Source organism: Myotis yumanensis, unplaced genomic scaffold, assembly GCF_028538775.1.
Source record: "Myotis yumanensis isolate MYYU_CA2020_CCGP unplaced genomic scaffold, mMyoYum1.0.hap1 SCAF_2, whole genome shotgun sequence".
NCBI classification, from domain to species: Eukaryota; Metazoa; Chordata; class Mammalia; order Chiroptera; family Vespertilionidae; genus Myotis; species Myotis yumanensis.
The window spans coordinates 7,041,090-7,063,783 of NW_027223753.1; the positions used below are offsets into that span (position 1 = coordinate 7,041,090).

At 52.8% G+C, this 22,694-nt stretch overlaps 1 protein-coding gene across 5 annotated transcripts in view; it reads left to right on the forward strand.

Moving 5' to 3' along the window:
- Window positions 1–5,537: 5,537 nt before the first annotated feature.
- Window positions 5,538–22,694, forward strand: part of MFN2 (mitofusin 2) — a 30,613-nt gene continuing 13,456 nt past the window's right edge. The window contains exons 1-7 of one of the 5 annotated variants that reach the window (XM_070404099.1): window positions 5,538–5,680; window positions 6,828–6,966; window positions 7,360–7,427; window positions 13,168–13,346; window positions 19,873–20,008; window positions 20,870–21,032; window positions 21,926–22,050. In XM_070404099.1, the coding sequence (XP_070260200.1) occupies window positions 13,172–13,346; window positions 19,873–20,008; window positions 20,870–21,032; window positions 21,926–22,050 (599 nt within the window). In that variant the 5' untranslated portion in view covers window positions 5,538–5,680; window positions 6,828–6,966; window positions 7,360–7,427; window positions 13,168–13,171. Of the gene's footprint in view, window positions 5,681–6,286; window positions 6,448–6,827; window positions 6,967–7,359; window positions 7,428–13,167; window positions 13,347–19,872; window positions 20,009–20,869; window positions 21,033–21,925; window positions 22,051–22,694 lie in introns of those variants that run through there. The other 4 variants (XM_070404098.1, XM_070404097.1, XM_070404100.1 and 1 more) reach the window with 4 other exon arrangements.

The following is a 22,694-nucleotide window of genomic DNA, read 5'->3' on the forward strand; positions in this document are numbered from 1 at the left end:
CCCAAACAAGCACGTGACCGTGGTATCACGTGTATATTCCGCAAACCCTTACGTGTGAGCCAGGCACCGGCTGCCTGGGGCAGGCTTCTTCGTCCGTCCAGATCTGCATCAGGTGTCACCTCCTCTCTGGAGCCTTCGCTGACTACCCTTCCTGCAAACATGAACATCAGAGAGCTCCCAAACGCTGCCAGCCCCTGCCATGCCCTGGGCGACTCTAACAGCTCAGGACATTCATTAATAACAACAGCTAGCATCTGTCCATCCCTTGCTGTGGGCTGGCATTGTGTCTGTCGGGCACTCAGCACACAGCCCTCTGGGGTGGAGCTATTATTTTCTTTTTATAGATGAGGAAATGTAGGCTCAGAGAGGCCAAGTAATTGGCCAAAGGTCACACAGGTAAGTGGTAGGGACAGGGATTTAATATTTTTTTAAAATTTAAATTCTTTATTGTTTAAAGTAGTGCACAAGTCTCCTTTTCTCCCCATTGACCTCTCACCAGCCACCCCCCCCAGGGACAGGGATTTGAATATGATTTCAGCCGGAACCTGCTCCCCCTCCCCCCCACCCCCATCCTGTAGTCAGTAGCCAGGGCAGAAAGAAACACATGCATTCACTGTGCACCAGTGTGATAAGTGCCACATGGCTGTCAGGCTGCTGTGGGGAAGGGAGGGACTGGTGGCTTGTGTTAACTCAGTGCTTCCCAACTAAGAGCGATTTTGCCCCGTAGGGAACATTGGACATTGGCAATGTCGGAAGGCATTTTTGGTTATCACCACGGGGAAGGGGCAAGGAAAGCTACTGCACTAGTGAGTAGAGGCCAGGGATGCCTCTAAACATCCTACAATGCACAGGACCGCTCCTCCCTCCATTTAAGAATTACCCAGATCTGAGCAGTGCTGAGACGAGCCTGATAGCAGAGGCTATCTCAGCAGGCCTTGGGGGTGGGGTTGAGGGTGGGGGCGGGAGGAGGTCTCTCTTAGGCAGAGAGACTCCATGTCAGGCGCTGGAGCCAGCCAGGCACAGACGGGTGGGGCCAGAGGACGCAGGTTGGCTGGTGTGGGTCCGGTGGAAGGGGTCAGACAGTCAAAGCCCATTTCCCCAGGCTAAGGAGAGATGGACGTTATCCAGGAAGAGTTGGACTTTACTATTTAATTGGAAGCATTTGGCCCAGGGTAAATTCAAGCAGCACCAATCTTAATCGCTTTCTCATCTCTCACCCCTGACTGCCCAGTTCTCCCCAGAAGCAACCATGCCCAATCTGTTTCCTGGGTGCCCTTTCTGAACTGCTCTCGCATATATAAGGCGCGTGCGTTAGGGGTATTTCTGTTATCTTTTTTCTGATTGCAAATGCAAGTCCAGTCCGCAGTGAAAAAGTCCGCCAACATAGAAACAGAAAAAGTAGAAGAGAAAGGTCTGCAAATGCACACCCCCCCCGCCCTGCCCTCCCCAACAACACTGTCAGCCAAACTGGAGTCTTGTCTGAGGGCCTTACAGCTTGATGCTGTTCCAGAGAGAACACCCTGATGCAGGTGGGGGCGGGGGGACAGACTAGAAGGCTGGGGATGGATTCTTTTTTTTTATTTTTTTATTTTTATTTTTTTTTATTTATTTTTTTATTTTTTTAAAAATATATTTTATTGATTTTTTACAGAGAGGAAGGGAGAGAGATAGAGAGTCAGAAACATCGATGAGAGAGAAACATCGATCAGCTGCCTCCTGCACACCTCCCACTGGGGATGTGCCCGCAACCCAGGTACATGCCCTTGACCAGAATCGAACCTGGGACCCCTCAGTCCGCAGGCCGACGCTCTATCCACTGAGCCAAACCGGTTTCGGCTGGGGATGGATTCTGAGGCTTCTGCAGTCCAGCCAGTTGACCAGGGCCGAGGCCAGAGCTCCCAGGAGGGGATGGACAGAATAATGTTGACGAAGGAGGACCTCTAGGCAAGATGCCAAGGAAGAGAAAGGAAATGGGATTTGGTGAATTTCGTCCCTGTCTCCTTAGGGAGGCCAGGAGCCTGGAGGAGGAAGCGGTCAGCGGCACCCCAGGCCTGATGTGATGTGAATCACGTCCCGGAGGCCTGGCCACACCCCGAGGCAGTCTGATTGCAGCTCCATAGTCCAGAGTCTGACTCACGGCCACTGGTTCACTAGGCAACAGGTCGGGACAGCTTCCTCCCACCAACCTCACTGGGAACTGATAAGCCGGTGGGTCCAGCGGATGCCGGTTGCCTCCTGCGGCGTTTGTGGCGAGAGTCTTCCGTGGTTACTGGCCAGCAATGTCCAGGAGAAATAGAAAACTCTATTGTTTTCCTTTGTGCTCCATACAATACTCCACGCCTGAAGCCTCTGCTCACCAAATGTGTGGGTTTTAACCCCACACCAAAGAATAGCAAGTTAAGGACTCAGTCCCACCAGGCTGCCCCTCCCCCCATTCAAACACTGATCACAAATCCAGGTAGTCACCCGGGCTGCTGGCCCAGGAGAGGAAGCAGCGTTTGCCACCCAAAATACATCTTTTGGGATCCTAGTTATTTTAAGCTGGTTAAGAAACAAAAGATCAGAAAGAATCTTTGACCTTCCCCTAGCCTCCTAACTAAAAGGATTTAGCCCTGGCCGGGTGGCTCAGTTAGCATATCATCCTGATACACCAAGGTTGGCAGTTCCATCCCCGGTCAGGGCACATAGGAGAATCAACCAATGAATGCATAAATGACTGGAACAATAATTGATGCTCCTCCCTTCTTTTCTGAAAAAAAAAAAAAAAAAATCAAAAGAATTTAGGTAGAAGACCTGCTCCAGGAAGGGAGTATTTTCACCTATAACTATAGGTTAGTATGAAATAGATGTGTTAGGGAGGAACCTAGCCAGTTAAGGGTCCTCTTGGTGTCCCATTGTTAAAGATGTGACACCTAGCAAACATTTACTTTTCTGTTTCCACAGGCATTGCCTTCCTACCCTTTGAAGTCCCAAATCACAGCCCCCACCTTCCTCCTTAGCTCAAGATGGCATTTAAGCCTTCACGGCCCCATCCGTCCTGGGGGTCTCATATTCTTAAGGAACCCATGTATGTACATAATTAACAAAGTTGGTCATTTTCTCCCGTAAATCCGTCTCATGTTAATTTGATTATTAGTCCAGCCAGAGGAACTTAAAAGAGTAGGAGGAAAAATTGTGTTTGCCCACAATGGCCAGTTATACCAAGTCAGAGATTTCCACAACCCCTTCCTCGGGTTAGATTAATTTTCTAGAGTGGCTCATAGAACTCAGGACAACAGTTTGCTTACTAGTTGCCAGTTTATTATAAAAAGGATACAATCTAGAATGGCCAAGTGGAAGAGATGCATAGGGCAAGGTATGTGGGAAGGGGTGAGGAGTTTCTATGCTCCTTCCTGGGTACCACCCTCCCACCACCTGAAAGTGTTTACCAACCCGGAAGCTCTCTGAACCCCCTAATTTAAGGATTTGTATGGAGGCTTCATTACTGAGGCATGATTGGCTAAATTATTGGCCATTAGTGATCAAGCCAATGTGCAGCCCCTCTCTGCTCCCAGGAGGTTGAAGTGGTAGGGCTGAAAGTTCCAACCCTCTAATCACATCACTGGTTCCCCTGGCAACCAGCTCCCATCCTTAGAGGCTTTCCAAAAGTCATTCATTAACATCAATTCAGATTGGGTTGAAAGGGGCTGTGACAAGTAACAAAAGACACACCACTTTTACCTTTATCTGAATAGCCTGGGAGCTATTCCAGGAACTAAGGACAAAAGTAAATATTACAACAAAAGATGCCCTTATGGTTCTTAAACAGAGAACTATAAGGATACAGGAGCTATGTGCCAGGCACAGTGGACAAAGACCAACTATAGAGATTTCTTATTATAAACCATAGTATCACCGAGAGACACTTATGTAATTTTAGATTTTTTAGTAGCCATATTTTAAAGCTTTTTTTCTATTTATAATAAAGCTGTTTTTTTTTTTAGCTTTTTACTTATTTTTTAAATATATTTCTTTATTGATTTCAGAGAAGAAGGGAGAGGGAGAGAGAGATAGAAACATCAATGATGGAAGAGAATCATTGATTGGCTGCCTCCTGCACGCCCCCTTCTGGGGATTGAGCCCGCCACCTGGGCATGTGCCCTTGACTGGAATCGAACCTAGGACCCTTCAGTCCCCAGGCCAATGCTCTATCCACTGAGCAAAACCGGCTAGGGCAGTAGCCATATTTTAAACAGTAAAAAGAAACAGATGAACTTAATTGTGGTATATATTTCATTTAATTCAATTTATCCAAAATATTATCACTTTGTCTACACGAGAAATGTCCAAACCAGTAGAGAATTTTTTTTTAAATCTTTATTGTTGAAAGTATGACATTTTCCCCCCATCGACCCCCCCCTGTAGAGAATTTTTATAAGTATTTGAGCCAAACTGATGACTTATGCCAGGGAGCAAGGTCTCAAATGGTCCAGAGAGTAACAGTTTGGCAGCTTTTATGTGTTTGAAATTAAGGAGGGAATGTCAGGAAGGTTACATGAAGGTGGGAGGAAGCCATTTGGGAAGGGGATTACAGAATAGTTAAGATTATGTGCTGTCTGGAGGGGTCTGAAAGGGGGCATTTCAAAGGTGTGTTAACCTAGAAGGACAGAAACCATGCACAGGGCTTGCCTAAGGCAAAGATAAGCCTTTTAGTAAAGAAGTTGTATGCCTGGGGTGTGACTACCCACCATCACCTACCCAGTTAGGAATCTATGCTCAGATCACCTGTTGAGGTTATTTTCCCTAGAACCCCCCTTTTTAAGTTCACAACTTTAACACACAATCAGTGCAAAGATATCAGTGAGATCATTTACATACTTTTTTGGTCCTAAGTCTTACAGCACATCTAGGAGCTCCGAGGGCACATGTGACTGGTGGTTGCCATACTGGGGAGCCCAGACTTGGGGCCTTCCCTTCTGTGACTGTGACCATCAGGAGACCTGTTTATTGCTGTGTCCTAGTGCCTGGCACATAATGAGGCCCGGTGATCTGCGCACGTGAGCTGGGGTGATCTCTCTGAGACTCCTGGAACTGTTGTGAAGGTTAAATGAAATGAGGTATGTTAAGTACCAGCTCGGTGACTGTTGTTACTGTTCTTGCTTCTCAAAGTCAGTCGAAGGGCATCCGGCCCCAACTTGCTTCCTGTTTTCCTCTGGAGAGCGCGTCTCTACTATTACAAACGAAAGGTTAGATTCCTGAGTTAGCAGAGCCCTCGGGATCCGGCCCGCGGCCACCAAGCAAAAGAGCGGGAACCTCCGTCCACGCCCTTGTTTTCTTTGCCCCTTGACAGCTGGAGGCCCCGCCCACCCCAGCCCAGACAGGCTCCCGGCGGAACTACAGCCCCCAGAATGCAGCGGGAGTCCCGAGGCCTACGTCATCGGCTTGGGACGCCTGGGCGGCGAAGGAGCGCGCGGGGATGCCTCTCCAGGCGCTGAGCAGACGCACCCCTGACCCCTAAAGAGGCGGGGGGGGGGGTCCAATCAGCTGAGCTAGGAGTCCAACGACTCACCCGGGCCAGAGCGGCCAACCTGCGGCGGCTGGTGACACGGGCGTCCTCCCTCCTCCTCTCGCCTCACCTCGGGCTGGCGCTTGCTGGTGACGTTGGGGGCATGATGGCCGCCGTGAGGCCGGGAAGGTGAAGGTGAGAGGGCGAGCGCGCCGGGTGGTGGGGACGGGTGGGGACGGGTGGGTCCGGCCCCGCCCCGCGAGACTGGAGCAGCCCGGGGGGAATGTTTGGGGCCCTGGGGTGGGATGCTGGGGGCCCCGAGGGTCCGGATCCGGGCGGGTGGGCCGGCGTCCCCACGCCCCGGTCTCGCCGCCGGGCCCGCCTTGGCCCCGAGGAGAGGGGCGGGACTCGGGGTGGGGTCCCCCGACACTCCTCGTCGCCCCCGCCTGCCCGGGCTTCCCAGCCACATTTCTCCTCCCTGCCCGGCCTCCTCCTTGTTTGCAGCCCTTTGTCTCGGCCGGCATTCGCTCAGCACGCGGAGCGCCCTCCTGCCCTCCCTGCCTCCCTTGGGCACCTCCTACCCTCGCACACGGGTGTCTGTTTATTCATTGGACTGTAACCCCCACGCTAAGCCCCTGGAGGGCAGGGACTGTTTTTTTACAAGAAGGCACACAGAAAATGCCGAATAATGAGCCGCTTGAGTGCACGGAGCCCAAACCTGCCTACTCCCCTCTCCTGCAATCCTTCGTTGCCCTGTTTCTTCCATTTCTCTATCCTCTCTCGCTCCCTCCTCCCGGAAAGGGCTCCGGTGATGGCCCTTCTCACATAATTGAAGACAAGTGAGCTCGGGAGCGGAAGGGAGGGGGCATCTCCGTCCTCAGCGTGGCCGCTCCGCTAAGTGTCCTGAGCCTCTGCACCGCAGGGCTGAGCATTGAGGACATTTTACAGCATCTGGCACACAGGTTTTCACCGAGCCCCCTTCTGCTCCTCATCCCAGCCCTCCCATCTCTCACCCTCAGTTCCACGCCCCAATCCCTGTCCTCCCCTCCTCTCCCCACGCCCCCCTTCTCCCCAGCACCTGGCTGACCATCGGGCCAGCACACGCCTGAGTGTGTGTTGTACACACCCAGGATTGGCCCCACACCTGCTGTTGTGTTTTTCCTTGGGGCCCTTCCCCTGTCACCCCGTACCCCAGTGAGTAAGCAAGCTTCCCTCGGTGAGTCAGCTTCCCCCGGGGATGAGTTTGTTGAGCTTTATATCCTATTAGACATGCTTTGTGTACCAGTTTTGTTTTTGTTTGTTTGTTTGCTGTCTGTTGACATGTCCCTTTTTCTTTCCAAAGTTGGGGTTGGTGGCGTTAACACAACCGGTAGCCAACTTCCATCGGAGACAGGACCCAGGAGACCTGACATACCTTTGGTCTTTTTGGCCCGGCCATGCCCGTGATGCCCACCCTGTGAAGGTCTTTCACCATCTGAAAAGTAAGTGGTGGCTGTGACTTGTGCCCCGAGTCCGGTCGAGGGAAAGGGCTGTGCTCCGTTAGCCATCCGGTGGCACGTCTCTTGGAGTGGGGTCATCTGCACGGAGCTGGTGTTCCCCAGCCGGGGCTGAAAAACTATCTCCTTTCTGTTCCCACGGAGGGTTTCACTGGTTGTGGAGAGAACCTGTTCAGAGGTTGACAGGAAGTAGCTGGGCTCTCTGGGCTCTCCGAGGAATTAGTCTTCCTTGGGTGTTCTCTGCTGTGCTGGCTCCACCCTCCCGCCCTCTGCCCAGCAGAGATTGGCTCCTTACCACACGCTTCTCAGAGTCGGCTCTGCTCCCTTTGCCACTTCTTCTCTTCTGTTCCAATCTCTCAGCTTCTCCTCTGTTTTCAGTTGTGCCAGCAGACGACTCGTGGATCCATTTTATTTTCCCTGCTAGGAGTTGCTCTACATAAATCTGGGTAAGGAGTGGTGTGGATCCAGGGACTGTGCTGGGATCCAGACGTACGCTGCAGTGAATTTTGCTACTGCTCTCCCTACACCCAAGACACCTAATACTTCTCTACTAATGGCCTCGGTGGAGGCAAAGCTTTCTATTACCGTGGAGTGCTAATAGTTTCAGTTTGGAATTCGGTTTGGTTCTGGTCTTAGGTTAGTATTAATAACAGCCTGTGTGTGTTTGTGTGTCTGTGTTTTATTGATTTGAGAGAGAGGAGAGAGAAACATCAATCGTTGCCTCCTGTACTCACCCAACGGGGGGTTGAACCTGTAACCTGGGTATGTTTCCTAACCGGGAATTGAACCCGAGACCTTTCCGTGTACGGGGTGACGCTCCAACCAACTGAACTACCTGGCCAGGGCAGTAACAGCCTCTTAATATTGTTCCCCTAGCAGTTCTTTGGGGCAGGAGTGGGAGACTATCAGGATGAATGAGATTTTTCCCAAAGTGTGATCCTTGGGACTTTAAAAACTGTTACATAGAGGAAGGGTTTCTTCAGACTAGCTTGTGAAAGGCTGCATTAAGTGCAGTTAAACTAGTGTCTTTACAGCAGCCCTTGCTGCCCAAAGTCTTTGCTGTGCTCATGTGCTCCAGTGGAGGGTCTGAAACATGTAGTGCAGTGGTTCTCAACCTTCTGGCTCTTTAAATACAGTTCCTCATGTTGTGACCCAAACGTAAAATTATTTTCGTTGCTACTTCATAGCTGTAATGTTGCTACTGTTATGAATCGTAATGTAAATATCTGATAGGCAGGATGGTCTTAGAAGACCACTGTGAAAGGGTCGTTCGACTGCCAAAGGGGTCGCGACCCACAGGTTGATAACCGCTGATGTAGTGGAATGGGGTGCATTAGCGTGCTGTGGACCACGCTTGAGAAGTGCTCTCGTAAACTATCTGAAGCTACGACCTCAGGAGTACTTTGCAGCAGCCACATCTGTAAGCATAGTGGGCAGCTATGCCCGGGGATGGCCCCCCTGCCTGCAGTGAGCCCTGCGGTGCAGTAGGGACTATCAGGGCTTTCCAGAGGGACAGGAACCCAGCGCCTCCCACCGCCCTGGCAGGCTAGGAAGCCAGCAGGCGAAGCCCAAGATAGTAGGGGCCCTATCTTGGCTTGCGTGCGTGTATTTTGCAGCTATGGTCCGTTTGTGTGCCTGTGCGTGTGTAGCTGGCTCTTTGGGAGGATTAAGTCCTGGAATCTGAAAGGATTGTTCCACTCTTGCCTCACTGAGCTCCAAAGACTAAGACACAGATGCTTAGTCAAAAGCTGCTTTTTAAGAAAAAAGTAGATGTGGGTGTTCCAGGGATGGAAGGGTAAGAAGATACTGCCCTTAAGGAGCAGTCTCTCACTCAAACCATGTTTCTCACAGTTGTGGAGGAGGAAGTAGAAATGGAAATAGGTCACTGCTCTGTGTCAGAGACTGGCTTTCTGGAAGCTCATAGACTAGACAGGGAGACAGAGTAAGGTGAAAAAACGAAATGCCAGGTAAGATTGTATGTCCTCCGTGGAGACATCAGGGGAGCTTCGTGGAGGGGGTGACACTAGAGTTGGGTCTGGAAGGTCAGTAGGAGTCAAATAGGTGTAAAAGGAAAGAGCATTCCAGGCTGAAAGCAGCATGTGCCACACAAACAGGGAATCTTGGCTTCGGAATTAGCAGAGCCAGAGACATCGGAGTGTGGAGGGGTTGGAGGTGCCACGTGTGCCACGTGGGGCGTGGGCATGCAGCTGCAAGTTGGGGACTGGTGGAAGCAGCCAGCTCCTGGACAAGCTGAAGTCCCAGTAGAGCTTGTAACGCCAAAGAAACACTAACCTTTTACTAGTGTGCATGCCTTTGAATCTTGCACGTACTGGACACTAACGCCTTTGGTTTCGTGTCCTTTGGGCTTGCAAACAATGACCAGAACTTTAACGCACTTGTTTCTAAAAGCCACGTGGCCCTAGCCGGTTTGGCTCAGTGGATAGAGCGTCAGCCTGTGGACTGAGAGGTCCCTGGTTCGATTCCGGTCAAGGGCACATGCCCAGGTTGGGGGCTCCATCCCCAGTAGGAGGTGTGCTGGAGGCAGTCGATCAATGATTCTCTCATCATTCATGTTTCTATCTCTCTCCCTTTCTCTTCCTCTCGGAAATCAATAAAAATATTAAAAAATAAATAAATGGATCTCAGGGAACTTGCTGTCTGGAAGCAAGTCACTTCTGGGGCTGAGCAGACCTGCCTACTCCATCCTCATGGCAGCAGGTGGGGGGGCTGTGGGTGTTGTGGGGTTGCCTCTGCCCTTCCCTGAGGGCTGGGTGTTGTGATCTTGCTGGTAGAGTTTGTGGTTGCTATATAACATACAAAGCTACCTTTGAGCTTGTACTGCCATGCCTAGTCTTCTTAGTCTGTGGGTGTCACGCTTGTTGTACATGTGACGAATCCAAGGCTTTGAGGATAATAACTTGCTTAAGTTTATGTAGCTCAGAAATAGACTGAGCACGGTTTGAACCCAGCTGTGTGTCGTTCCAGAATCTGTCATCTACACGCTACATCACGCCCGTGTCAGTATCCCTTTTCTTCTCCCTTCAGTGGTTTTCTTCTTTTACTTCTTGCATTCCTATTTCTCTTAACAGTCTTAACTGCTGGGCCACAGTAAGGCTGATTCAGTGCGCTCTCCTTTTCTGCTTTGGAGGAGCCAGTGGTATTTTCTTCCCAGTGTCTCCCCCCCTTTTTTTAAAAAAAATATATTTTTAGTGATTTCAGAGAGGAAGGGGGAGAGAGAGAGAGATACACCAATGATGAGAGAGAATCATTGATTGGCTACCTCCTGCACGCCCCCCACTGGGGATCAAGTCCGCAACCTGGACATGTGCCCTTGATGGGAATTGAACCCGGGGCCCTTCAGCTCGCAAGTCGATGCTTTATCCACTGAGCCAAACCAGCTGGGCCCAGTGTCTTCTCAGAGCACTGCTGTCTCTCTTATTTTTTTCCAAGGGTGCTCGACTAGAAGCTTTTAAAAAATACATGTATATATATTTTCTTTTTTTAAAAATATATTTTATTGATTTTTTTACAGAGAGGAAGGGAGAGGGATAGAGAAACATCAATGAGAGAGAAACACCGATCAGCTGCCTCCTGCACACCTCCTCCTGGGGATGTGCCCGCAACCAAGGTACATGCCCTTGACTGGAATCGAACCTGGGACCCTTCAGTCTGTAGGCCGACGCTCTATCCACTGAGCCAAACCAGTCAGGGCATATATATATTTTCTTATTGATTCTAGGGAAAAAGGGAGAGGGGAAGAGAGACAGAAACATCAATGATGAAATAGAATCATTGATCGGCCCCCTGCATGCCTCCCATTTGGGATCGAGCCCACAACCCCAGCATGTGCCCTGACCGGGAATTGAACCATGACCTCCTGGTTCATAGGTTGATGCTCAAACCCTGAGCAACACTGGCTGGGCTTCTGTCTCTTATTAAGCCCTTGACACGTGGCCTCCATGCTAAGAAACTCTCCGGCAGTTGTGGTGTTTTACTGAGGAGGAAGGTAGAAATGGACATACAAGTCACTTCTGTCTCCCCAGAAATCATGAACAATGCAAAGTAATCTGTGGCTCTTGGCAAAACATGTTGGTTGCAGTTTCCCTGTGGGTCTGTCTGTCTTTCTGCCCATTCTTTGGGATGGTTAGTTCCTAAGAGCCAGTTTCTAGTTGCACAGAATCTACTTTTTCTAGATACTTTGTTTCTCGGGAACTTTGACACCCTTTGGCGGTTTCTCATACATGCTTACTCATGAGCAATGCCTTCTCCTTTCCCAGGTAGAGTGATTGCTTGGCGGATGAGAGGGCTGATGGCTCTGATTAGGCCTGCTAGACAGGGAGTGGCGGGCAGGAATGTGCTGGGTGTTGGGGAGGGTAGAGCCAGGCACACCCTCACGGCTGCAGCACACGCCGACTCATCCATGGTGGGGCTTTTTCCCCTTTGACTCCCCAGGACCCCAGGGCTCTGCTGGTGGAGTAGTTCTGTGTGTAGTGGGGTCTCTGAGGAACAGTCTGCTTTTGGGAGCAGAGATCCCCAACCACATGTGGGTGCTACCTTCTTCAGTCTGTCTGCCCTTTTGACTTTAGCTACGTGTCTCTAGGGCTTAGGAGTGAGGCCTCGAGACCCCTCACATGTTATTGCTATCTGGAAAAACGCTCTGAAGATGTGTGTGTGGGTGAGTGAGAGCAGGAGAGCCTCCCACACAGGAACAGGCCGTGTTGGTAACTGTTAACTGCTTATCACAGGGAGGTGGTGTCCGAGTATGAACTTCCAGCCCCAGTAGAAATATTTACAGGAGTTTATTAGAGCCAAACTAAGGACGTGTCCGGAAGCAGGACCGAGGAAACGCGGATTGAGAATATGCTGTGGGCATTGCCGTTTTGCAGTTCCTTTTGTGCATTGGGAATCAAAGGAGGGAACATTAGGATGATGACATGAAATCCATAGGTGGCAGAGTAGGAGGCAGGGAAAGCAGAGCTGGGAAACCTCTGGATAAAAAGTGAAATGGAGAGATGCATGCTTCTTTTACCTCTGTGTGCACACAGTAGTTAACATTTAGCATTTACGTGGTAGAGGTGGCATAGAGATAGTAAGATATGTGCTCCCGTGAGGTGGTTATGCCTCTGAGGGGTCTGAAAAAGAGCATTGCTCTGATACTTCCGAAGGACCCAGGTACCCAAGAACAGAAGGTCAAGGCAGATTAACTTTTTACTGAGGAGGTTATAGGCCTGAGGTGTGACTGCCCCCATGACCTACCCAGTTAGGAATTTATCACCAGATCTTCCTGTGCGGTTACTTCCGGCCACTGAGCGTGTCAGTTACTGCTTAGCCCCTCTGGATGTTTTTACCTTTAGTTTCCCCATTTTCTACTGTGCACACATTGATAATGAGGGAGACCAGTACATGTTTTTTTTTTTTTTTTTTAATATATTTTATTGAATTTTTACAGAGAGGAAGGGAGAGAGATAGAGAGTTAGAAACATCGATGAGAGAGAAACATCAATCAACTGCCTCCTGCACATCTCCCACTGGGGATGTGCCGGCAACCCGGGTACATGCCCTTGACCGGAATCGAACCTGGGACCCTTGAGTCCGCAGGCTGACGCTCTATCCACTGAGCCAAACCGGTTTCGGCACCAGTACATGTTTTTAAGTAAATTATAGACCTCTCCCTTGAAGATCATCCTGCTTCTTTGCCCCCGACCCCAAAACCAAAATCTGTTAGAAATTAGGGCCGTCGGGACCCGGACAGCAGGGGAGAGTGGTGGGAGTCACTGTCCTTGAGTGTCACTTTGCTTTCGCTGCTTTCAGTATTCAGCGCTGTTTCTCAGGTGGGTGATATGTAGGAAATAGGTGGATTTCTGTAATATTTTTCTGCCTCTCGATTCCTCCTCGTCTCTCTGAAGTGGGGAAGGCAGGGCCTGTCACTGCTCAACAGGCGAATTCGGGCCCTGACTCCAGGGTCTGAGTGCCCAGGCTCTGTGACAGGGAGCCTGGCCCTAGTGTCCCTAGAGGTCCTTGCTTACTCTTGAGATGTGGCTCCTACTTCCCGGCTCTGCTCTGGTACTGGAGCCCATGTTCTCGATGGACCCTCAGCTGGTCCCCGCTCCCCTGCAGCCCCTGCCATACACCAGAATAACGCCCAGCTGGGTGTCCCGGGCTCGCTGACAGTCTCTTCTCTTACAGCGCGATGTCCCTGTTCTTCCCTCGATGCAACTCCGTTGTCACAGTCAAGAAGGATAAGAGACACATGGCTGAGGTGAATGCTTCTCCACTCAAGCACTTTGTCACCGCCAAGAAGAAGATCAATGGCATTTTTGAGCAGCTGGGGGCCTACATCCAAGAGAGTGCCACCTTCCTTGAAGGTGAGACCGGCCCCTGCTGAGCCAGGCCCGCTCCTGTCGGTTTGGATATTTAGGTGGCAGGGTCTGGGGGTGGGCAGAACAGCCCTGCTCCTGGGGGACTCGGGCCCAGATGCGTTGTTGCCTCCAGCAACGCTCTGCTCGGAAGGGTGTGGAGGTGGGTCCCAGGGAGATCGGCCAGGAACACAAGGGACCTGCCATTTAAGAATTCCCCGTATACGACTTCATTTGATCACGAGGGGTAGGTGGACCTAATCCCCGTCTGAAACACAAGCAGGTTGAGGGGTGAGTTGCATGATACTGTGTAAGTGACACACGGGGGCTTTACCCAGGTGTTTTCCGTGGCCCAGTTCTGCTGCCATTAATACGGGGCTCTTTCTGGTGGTGTTTGTTTCTGACCACAGTGTTCTCTGATATTTTTAGACAACAGGACTATGAATAGGAAACTTGCATCACTGGCACCTTTTTCATGAGTTACTGATCAGAGCCCGACCTGTAGGCTCAGCAGAGAAGGGCTGGTTCCCAGGGTCCTGCTCAGTCTGAGTGCCCCCTCCAGCCGCTGACTTTCTCTGGCTCCCTCTCTAGAAGGCACATCCTGGCGCCACGTCCTGGGATTGTCAGTAAAGATGCAGTCGCTGCTGAGTCTTATCTGCCCTTGGTCTCCTCACTTATGAAAGCAGGGCTCAGGCGAGATCAGGGTTTTCAGACTCTAGTCTGTGGCACCCTAGACGTTCGGTGGAAATGCTCCAGGGACACGCTTCTCTCCACGCTGTTTTCCACTAGAGTGGCTTGGCTTCTGCTTGGTTTACATGTCAGGCTGCTATTAAAAGAAAGGACATATGTCCAGTACTATGGTCTGAATGTTTGTGTTCCCTCAAATTCACATGTTGGACTCCTAAGGCCCATGTGATGGTGTTAGGAGGTGGGGCCTTGGGAGGTGATAGGGTCATGAGGAGGGTGGAGCCCTCATGAATGAGAATAGTGCTCTTTTTTTTTTTTTTTTTTTATTTTTCAAATATGTATTTTTTATTGTTGATGGTATTACAGATGTCTCCCATTTCCCCTGTGTATATGTGTTTGGGGGGATCCTTTTTTTTTTTTTTTTTTTTTTTTATAATAATTTTTATTTCTTAAAGTATTACAAAGAGTGTTACATATGTCTCCTTTTTCCCCCCCATGACATTCCCTCGGCCCCTACCCCCCGCGCCCCCCGTCCCGTGTCTTGTGTCCATTGGTTAATCTTATATGCATGCATATAAGTCCTTCAGTTGGTCGCTTAATCCCCCCCCCAACCCTCCCCAGGCTCCCCATTGTAGTTTAACATTCTGTTCAATGTTGCTCTGCTTCTGTATCTACACCTGTTCATCAGTCCATACTGGTCCCCTTTATTTGTCCCAGCCTCACTGGAGCAGTCTCAACCTCACCAGGGCCGTCTGAGCCTCACCAGGGCCGTTTCAACCTCACCGGGGTCGTCCCTACCTCACGGGGGCCGTTTCAACCTCACCGGGGTTGTCCCTACCACGCCGGGGCCGTTTCGACCTGACTGGGGTCGTCCCTACCTCACGGGGGCCGTTTCAACCTCACCGGGGTTGTCCCTACCACGCCGGGGCCGTTTCGACCTGACTGGGGTCGTCCCTACCTCACGGGGGCTGTTTCAACCTCACCGGGGTTGTCCCTACCTCACGGGGGCCGTTTCAACCTGACCGGGGTTGTCCCTACCACGCCGGGGCCGTTTCGACCTGACTGGGGTCGTCCCTACCTCACGGGGGCCGTTTCAACCTGACCGGGGTTGTCCCTACCACGCCGGGGCCGTTTCGACCTGACTGGGGTCGTCCCTACCTCGCGGGGGCTGTTTCAACCTCACCGGGGTCGTCCCTACCTCACGGGGGCCGTTTCAACCTGACCGGGGTTGTCCCTACCACGCCGGGGCCGTTTCGACCTGACTGGGGTCGTCCCTACCTCACGGGGGCTGTTTCAACCTCACCGGGGTCGTCCCTACCACGCAGGGGCCGTTTCGACCTGACTGGGGTCGTCCCTACCTCACGGGGGCTGTTTCAACCTCACCGGGGTCGTCCCTACCTCACGGGGGCCGTTTCAACCTGACTGGGGTTGTCCCTACCACACCGGGGCCGTTTCGACCTGACTGGGGTCGTCCCTACCTCACGGGGGCCGTTTCAACCTCACCGGGGTTGTCCCTACCACACCGGGGCTGTTTCAACCTGACCGGGGTTGTCCCTACCACACCGGGGCCGTTTCAACCTGACCGGGGTTGTCCCTACCACACCGGGGCCGTTTCGACCTGACTGGGGTCGTCCCTACCTCACGGGGGCTGTTTCAACCTCACCGGGGTCGTCCCTACCTCACGGGGGCCGTTTCAACCTGACCGGGGTTGTCCCTACCACGCCGGGGCCGTTTCGACCTGACTGGGGTTGTCCCTACCTCACGGGGGCCGTTTCAACCTCACCGGGGTTGTCCCTACCACACCGGGGCTGTTTCAACCTGACCGGGGTTGTCCCTACCACACCGGGGCCGTTTCAACCTGACCGGGGTTGTCCCTACCACGCCGGGGCCGTTTCGATCTGACTGGGGTCGTCCCTACCTCACGGGGGCTGTTTCAACCTCACCGGGGTCGTCCCTACCTCACGGGGGCCGTTTCAACCTGACTGGGGTTGTCCCTACCACGCCGGGGCCGTTTCGACCTGACTGGGGTTGTCCCTACCTCACGGGGGCCGTTTCAACCTCACCGGGGTTGTCCCTACCACACCGGGGCTGTTTCAACCTGACCGGGGTTGTCCCTACCACACCGGGGCCGTTTCAACCTGACCGGGGTTGTCCCTACCACGCCGGGGCCGTTTCGACCTGACTGGGGTCGTCCCTACCTCACGGGGGCTGTTTCAACCTCACCGGGGTCGTCCCTACCTCACGGGGGCCGTTTCAACCTGACTGGGGTTGTCCCTACCACGCCGGGGTCGTTTCGACCTGACTGGGGTCGTCCCTACCTCACGGGGGCTGTTTCAACCTCACCGGGGTCGTCCCTACCACACCGGGGCCGTTTCGACCTGACTGGGGTCGTCCCTACCTCACGGGGGCCGTTTCAACCTCACCGGGGTTGTCCCTACCACACCGGGGCCGTTTCGACCTGACTGGGGTCGTCCCTACCTCACGGGGGCTGTTTCAACCTCGCCGGGGTCGTCCCTACCACACCGGGGCCTTTTCGACCTGACCGGGGTCGTCCCTACCACACCGAGACCGTTTCAACCTCACCGGGGCCATCCCAGCCTTACCGGGGAAACAGGAAGTTTGGCCTTCTGTCCCCTGGCGGCGGCTCCCCACTAGACAAAATCTCTAGGCGTTCCTGGTGGTTGCACATCCAGCGCTCCTGCCCTCCACCAAGTGCACAGACTGCCTGTCTGCTGTCCCGCAACGCCCCACCAGAGACTGGGACCAGTGGGCATGTTTGTGCGCTTGCTGGTACAGCAGTTCCACAGTGCCGGCCGAGTCAGGCCCAGCCCTGGCCGGCCCCGGACCCGACTCTGCCCCCCGATTGCGTCCCTCCCAGATGCAAGGAGCTGAAATCTGCAGCCTGCTGGGATGGTCTCTGTACTTGGTGCTTCAGCACATCCTACTCAGTCTCTATGCGCTTCTTACTATGCGAGGAGTTGAAATCTGCAGTTTGTTGGGTTGGGCTCTGTACTTGGTGTCACATCCTACTCAGTCTCAATGTTCTTTCTCTCCTTCCAGTTGTAGAGCTTCCACTGGGCCAAGTTTCCCATGGTTCTGTATGATAGGTGTTTGTCTGATATTTGGTAGTTTCGATGTTGTTGTGCGAGGTAGCACGCACAGGTCTCTTCCTTATGCCGCCATCCTGGTTCTCCTGGGTCTGCTTCTTGAGTGTGTCTCTCATGGCTGCGAGCAGTTGAAGTCTGCAATTTGTTGGGATAGGCTGCAAAAGCGCAGGTGGGTCTTTTTGTGCACCTGGCACAGCTTGGATGGGGATGTAAATTGATTAAGGCTGAGACTCAGGGAGTCGCCATGGTGGAGCAAATAGCACTGGCTGAGTCTCCGCGGCCCCTTGACTCTCTGCCAGGGCTTTGTGTCCCCCAGTGCCGGCGAGCAGCTGTGCAACAGAGTCTCCCTCGCTTTCTGATGGCTGCAAGGCCGTGCTGCCTCTCCCCGTAGGGTCTGGTGCTTCATGATCCCGCCTGAACCAGCTCAGTGGATTTGAAAGTTTGCAGAAGAAAAGGCGCTTCTACTTGTGGGTCTGGCACAGCCCAGATGGGAATGTAAATTGCGTAGGGCGGGATCACAGGGAGTCGCCGGGGCGGAGACTCAGTGGCCCCTTGCCTATCCAGGACACCAGGACTTTGCGTCCCCCAGTGCCGGCGAGCAGCCGAGCGCCAGAGCCTCCCTCGCTTTCTGACCCGCTGGAAGGCCGTGCCGTCTCTCGCCTTGGGGCCTGGGGCCTCAGAGACCCGCCCGAACCAGCTCAGTGGATTTGAGAGTTTGTAAAAGCACAGTCATTCCCTCTTGTGCCTCTGGCACAGCCCTGAGGGTAGGGCGGGGTCACAGGGAGTCACCAGCGCGGATGAAATAGCGATGGCGGCGTCTCCGCGCCCCTCGCCTCTCCGGGACACCAGGACTTCTTGTCCCTCGGTGCCGGCGAGCAGCCGCGTATCAGAGCTTCCCTCGCTCTCCGACCACTGCAAGGCCGTGGCCGCCTCTCCCTGTGGGATCTGGGGCCTCAGAGACCCGCCCCGAGCAAGCCCAGAGGATTCGAGGGTTCGTAAAAAACCGAGAATCCATTTGCAGCCCGCGTGGCGTGTGACTGCGTACCTCTGGTTTTGGTGCCTCCGTAGCTCCCACTCAGTCTCACTGGGCTTCTTTCTTTTCCTCCAGTTGTAGATCTCCCACTGGGCCAACTTCCCCATGGTTCTGAGTGGCGGTTGTTTACTTCATAGTTGATAGTTTCAATGATGCTGTGAGAGAGCAGCACACACAGGTCCGCTCCCTACGCCGCCATCTTGGTTCTCCCTGGGGGGATCTTTTCCAGTTCTCCCCACCCCTCCTCTGGGAGATCTGTCAGTCTGTCCCAGTTAACCGGGCCTCTCGTCCCATCTTCTCCTTCCCCGGAACCACTGGCAGGACTACAACACCTTGTTGCTCATGTTCCCAATCTCGAGAATAGTGCTCTTATAAAAGAGACCCCCACAAAGCTCTAGCCCAGGGGTGGGCAAACTTTTTGACTCGAGGGCCACAATGGGTTCTTAAACTGGACCGGAGGGCCGGAACAAAAGCATGGATGGAGTGTTTGTGTGAACTAATAGAAATTCAAAGTAAACATCATTACATAAAAGGGTATGGTCTTTTTTTTTTTTTAGTTTTATTCATTTCAAACGGGCCGGATCCGGCCCGCAGGCCATAGTTTGCCCACGGCTGCTCTAGCCCCTTCCACCAGGTAGGGATACAAGAAGTCTGAACTGGAAGAGGGCCCTCGCCCACCAGCTGGCATCCTGATCAGTACATTTCTGTTGTGTGTGAGGCACCCAGTCGGTACTGTGTGACGGCAGCCCAAGCGGACTGAGACTGAGAGGGGACTGTCTGTGCCCTGCCCTTAGCGTGGGGCCTGATGCAAGAGAAAGTATTTCCTAAATATTTGTTAAACTTAAACATCTGAATTTTAAAGTTATAAGGTTGGTTGTTGAAATGATTCCTGTTCACGACCTGCTTATTTAGCAGTCTCTCTGGTGTGCCTGGCAGTGGGCATGCAGGGATGGGGCAGACCAGGCCACTGTCCTCCCAGAGCCCAGACTATAACCCTCTGAGTCACTTACTGAGGTGGTGCTGTGGGCAAACACGTGCTTAATGAGGTTTTTATAAGATGGCATCAGGAGTGGTCTTCCTTTTTTGTGTGTGAAAAGATGAGGCCTCTCCTGTTGGTGGACTGGAAGGGAAAGAGCTGGAGAACTTGAGATGTGTTGGGACTGCCCTGGCTGGGGAAGGGGAGAGTTACTGCCTTAGGACGGAGAGTTTGTCGGCCTACTGGCTGTCTCTTTTACATGTAGCTTTGAGAAGTGGTCAGATCTGTGCCTGGCATGTAGTGAGAACTTTGTAAGTATTTGTTAAGTACTAAACATAAAAGTAAATGATGACAGTTAATATTTGAGTATCCATCATGCACTAGCCACTATTTTTAGCACTTTTTGTGTTTTAATTAATTTAATCCTTGCAGTAGTCACAGGAGGTAGGGACCGTTATCTGCACTTTAAGGGTGAGGAAACTAAGACCCAGAAAGGTCCACTTGCTTGAGGTCACAAAGCCAGGAAGAGGTGAGCCCAGCACGTCCTTGCCTGCACTGGAACCCGGTAGTCTGCCCCCGGAAGCCGTGTTCGTCACTGCGCTGCGGCCACAGTAGGGAATCGGGACCTCAGCCCAGCAGCAGGGAGCCGCCTCGGTGGCCTCTGTTCCTTCCAGACGTAACCGTGGAACTCCTTAGAGCAGGTGCTGACCCATTTCCACTCCCCGCCTCCAGACACCTACAGGAATGCAGAACTGGACCCCGTTACGACAGAAGAACAGGTTCTGGACGTCAAAGGTTACTTGTCCAAAGTGCGGGGCATCAGCGAGGTGCTGGCCCGGCGGCACATGAAAGTGGCTTTTTTTGGCCGGTGAGTTCTCGAAGCTCTCACACCTTTTTCCTTCTGGGCTGAGAGGGAGGGATGGGGTGAGGGTGACACTTTGTGCAGGACCACAGGCTGAGCACCCCAAGGTCCTGGGGGCACGGTAGGCAAGAATGCTGCAGCAGGCTGCCCTGTAGCAGCAGTTACCGGCGGGGCAGACATGGTGGGGCTTCATGTGTGAGGAGGAGCACAGTGGGAGAAGAGCAGCAAACACGGCCTTTTGTGGAAACCAGGGACATTGGGCCCATTAGCTGAGGTCACTGAGACTGAGGGTATCAGTGGTTTCAAGTGGAAGGAATGGGTCTCCTTAGGTCAGCGGTTCTCAACCTGTGGGTCGAGATCCCTTTGGCGGTCGAATGACCCTTTCACAGGGGTCGCCTAAGACCATACTGCATATCAGATATTTACATTACGATTCATAACAGTAGCGACATTACAGTTATGAAGTAGCAACGAAAATAATTTTATGGTTGGGTCACAACATGAAGAACTGTAATTAAAGGGCCAGAAGGTTGAGGACCACTGCCTTAGGTGGTCTCCCTCAGTGATGCTGAGAGGCTTGCGGTCGGGGCAGGCCTGTTTATGGACAGGTGAGCGGCATTGTGCTGACTCCACACCGTGTGAGTGCCTTTCATGTGGGTTTGCAGTGTTGGGCCAGGAGCACCTCACAGGCACAGGCCAGGCGTCTGCTCATCCATTTCCATGAACTCAGAGCGCCCGCTCTGCCTGTCTGGGCGCTGCTGCCACTGCAGAGAACAAGGCCTCGGACTTCCAGGCTGGTCACTTCAGTGTGAAAGCCCAAAATGCAGATGTCGGGCCTCACTGACAGCCAGTGTTTCCTTCCCACAGGACGAGCAATGGGAAGAGCACCGTGATCAATGCCATGCTGTGGGACAAAGTCCTGCCCTCCGGGATCGGCCACACCACCAATTGCTTCCTGCGGGTGGAGGGCACAGACGGCCACGAGGCCTTCCTCCTCACGGAGGGCTCCGAGGAGAAGAGGAGCATCAAGGTGCGTTGCTGTGTGGGGCTGGGGCAGGGCCGCAGCCCTGGGCATCCTGGAGGGTGAATCGGGGCTGAGACCAACTAGCAAGACAGGAGTAACGGCTCCCTGCGGAGAGGGTGGTGCCTGGTGGTGGGGTGTGGCAGCCCTGCTCCCTGGCTGTTGAGGAGGAGAGCTGTTTTGGGGAGGGCTGGAGCCGGAGCACCAGGAATGAGGAGTCTGCAGTTCCTTGCCTGTTACCCAGCAGGCCATCTGGCTTTTCTCTTGACCTGAAGAGAGTACATGCCTTGTTCTCCTCGGGGAAGTTGCCAGAGAGCGATGCCTGCATTTGCTCTGGGGTTCTGACATACCAGCTAGGAGCTTGTACATTTAATTTCTCTGAGAGCCAGTTGCATTCTTGTGTGGGGCCAGATGCTCATTCTGGTTCCATAAAGACTTACTACAGAGCACCACCAGCTTTAGCGCAGTGTCTGAGGAAGAAGCTGAGGGGAGTGAAGAATAGTTGGTTCTCCTGGCAACTCCCAGCTCTTGACTTTTTTTTTTAAACATATATTTTATTGATTTTTTTACAGAGAGGAAGGGAGAGGAATAGAGAGTTAGAAACATCAATGAGAGAGAAACATCGATCAGCTGCCTCCTGCACACTCCCCACTGGGGATGTGCCTGCAACCAAGGTACATGCCCTTGACCAGAATCGAACCTGGGACCCTTCAGTCCGCAGGCCGACGCTCTATCCACTGAGCCAAACCGGCTAGGGCAACTCTTGACTTTTTATGTGTGAAATGAAAGGAAAGGGGAAGCAAGTGGCCAGCAGTCTCAGGCCACTGTGCCATGCCAGGCAGCACAGGAGTCTGGCTGGGGCTGGTCCTCGGCCCTGAACGTCCCTCCCCTCCGCCCATCAGACTGTGAACCAGCTGGCGCATGCCCTCCACCAGGATGAGCAGCTGCACGCCGGCAGCCTGGTGAGTGTGATGTGGCCCAACTCCAAGTGCCCGCTGCTGAAGGATGACCTCGTGCTGATGGACAGGTGAGAGGGAAGGTGCCCCCCTAGGAGGTCCAAGCCTAGAGGGCCAGGAGTCCCATTTCTGGATCATCAAGCCAATGTCCCCTGGGCCCTGTCCTTGCTCTGCTTATGTATTGGCTCTACCAAATCCCCCTGCCTCTTGGATTTCCTCCGGGGTCTGGTTCCGGTACCCATTGGCATCAGTGCCCTGAAGATGTGCCAGTGATGGCCTGTGAGGAGGGCTGGGAGGGGTGGCCAAAGCCTCAGCCCAATGTTAGTACGTGTGTGTGTGGGGCGGGGTCCGTGTTGTACTTTATTTCTGCTGAAGGAGCACTTTGCTCCTGCTTTGTGGGCAGGTTGCAACTACACCAAGAAATACCGTACTATAGTGCTTATTGGACTCTCATGGATATAACACTTCACCTTTTTTTAAATTATTAATTTGAGAGAGAGAGAAACATCAATTTGTTGTTCCACTTATTTATACATTCATTGGTTTGATCTTATATGTGCCCTGACCGGCGATTGAACCCGCAACCCTGGTGTATTGTGGTGACGCTCTAACCAAGTGAGCTACGTGGCCAGGGCAGCACTTCACCTTAATTGTTTATCTCCAGAGTGAAATTATAAATCATTATGTTTTTGTAACAGTGATAGATGCACGCGGC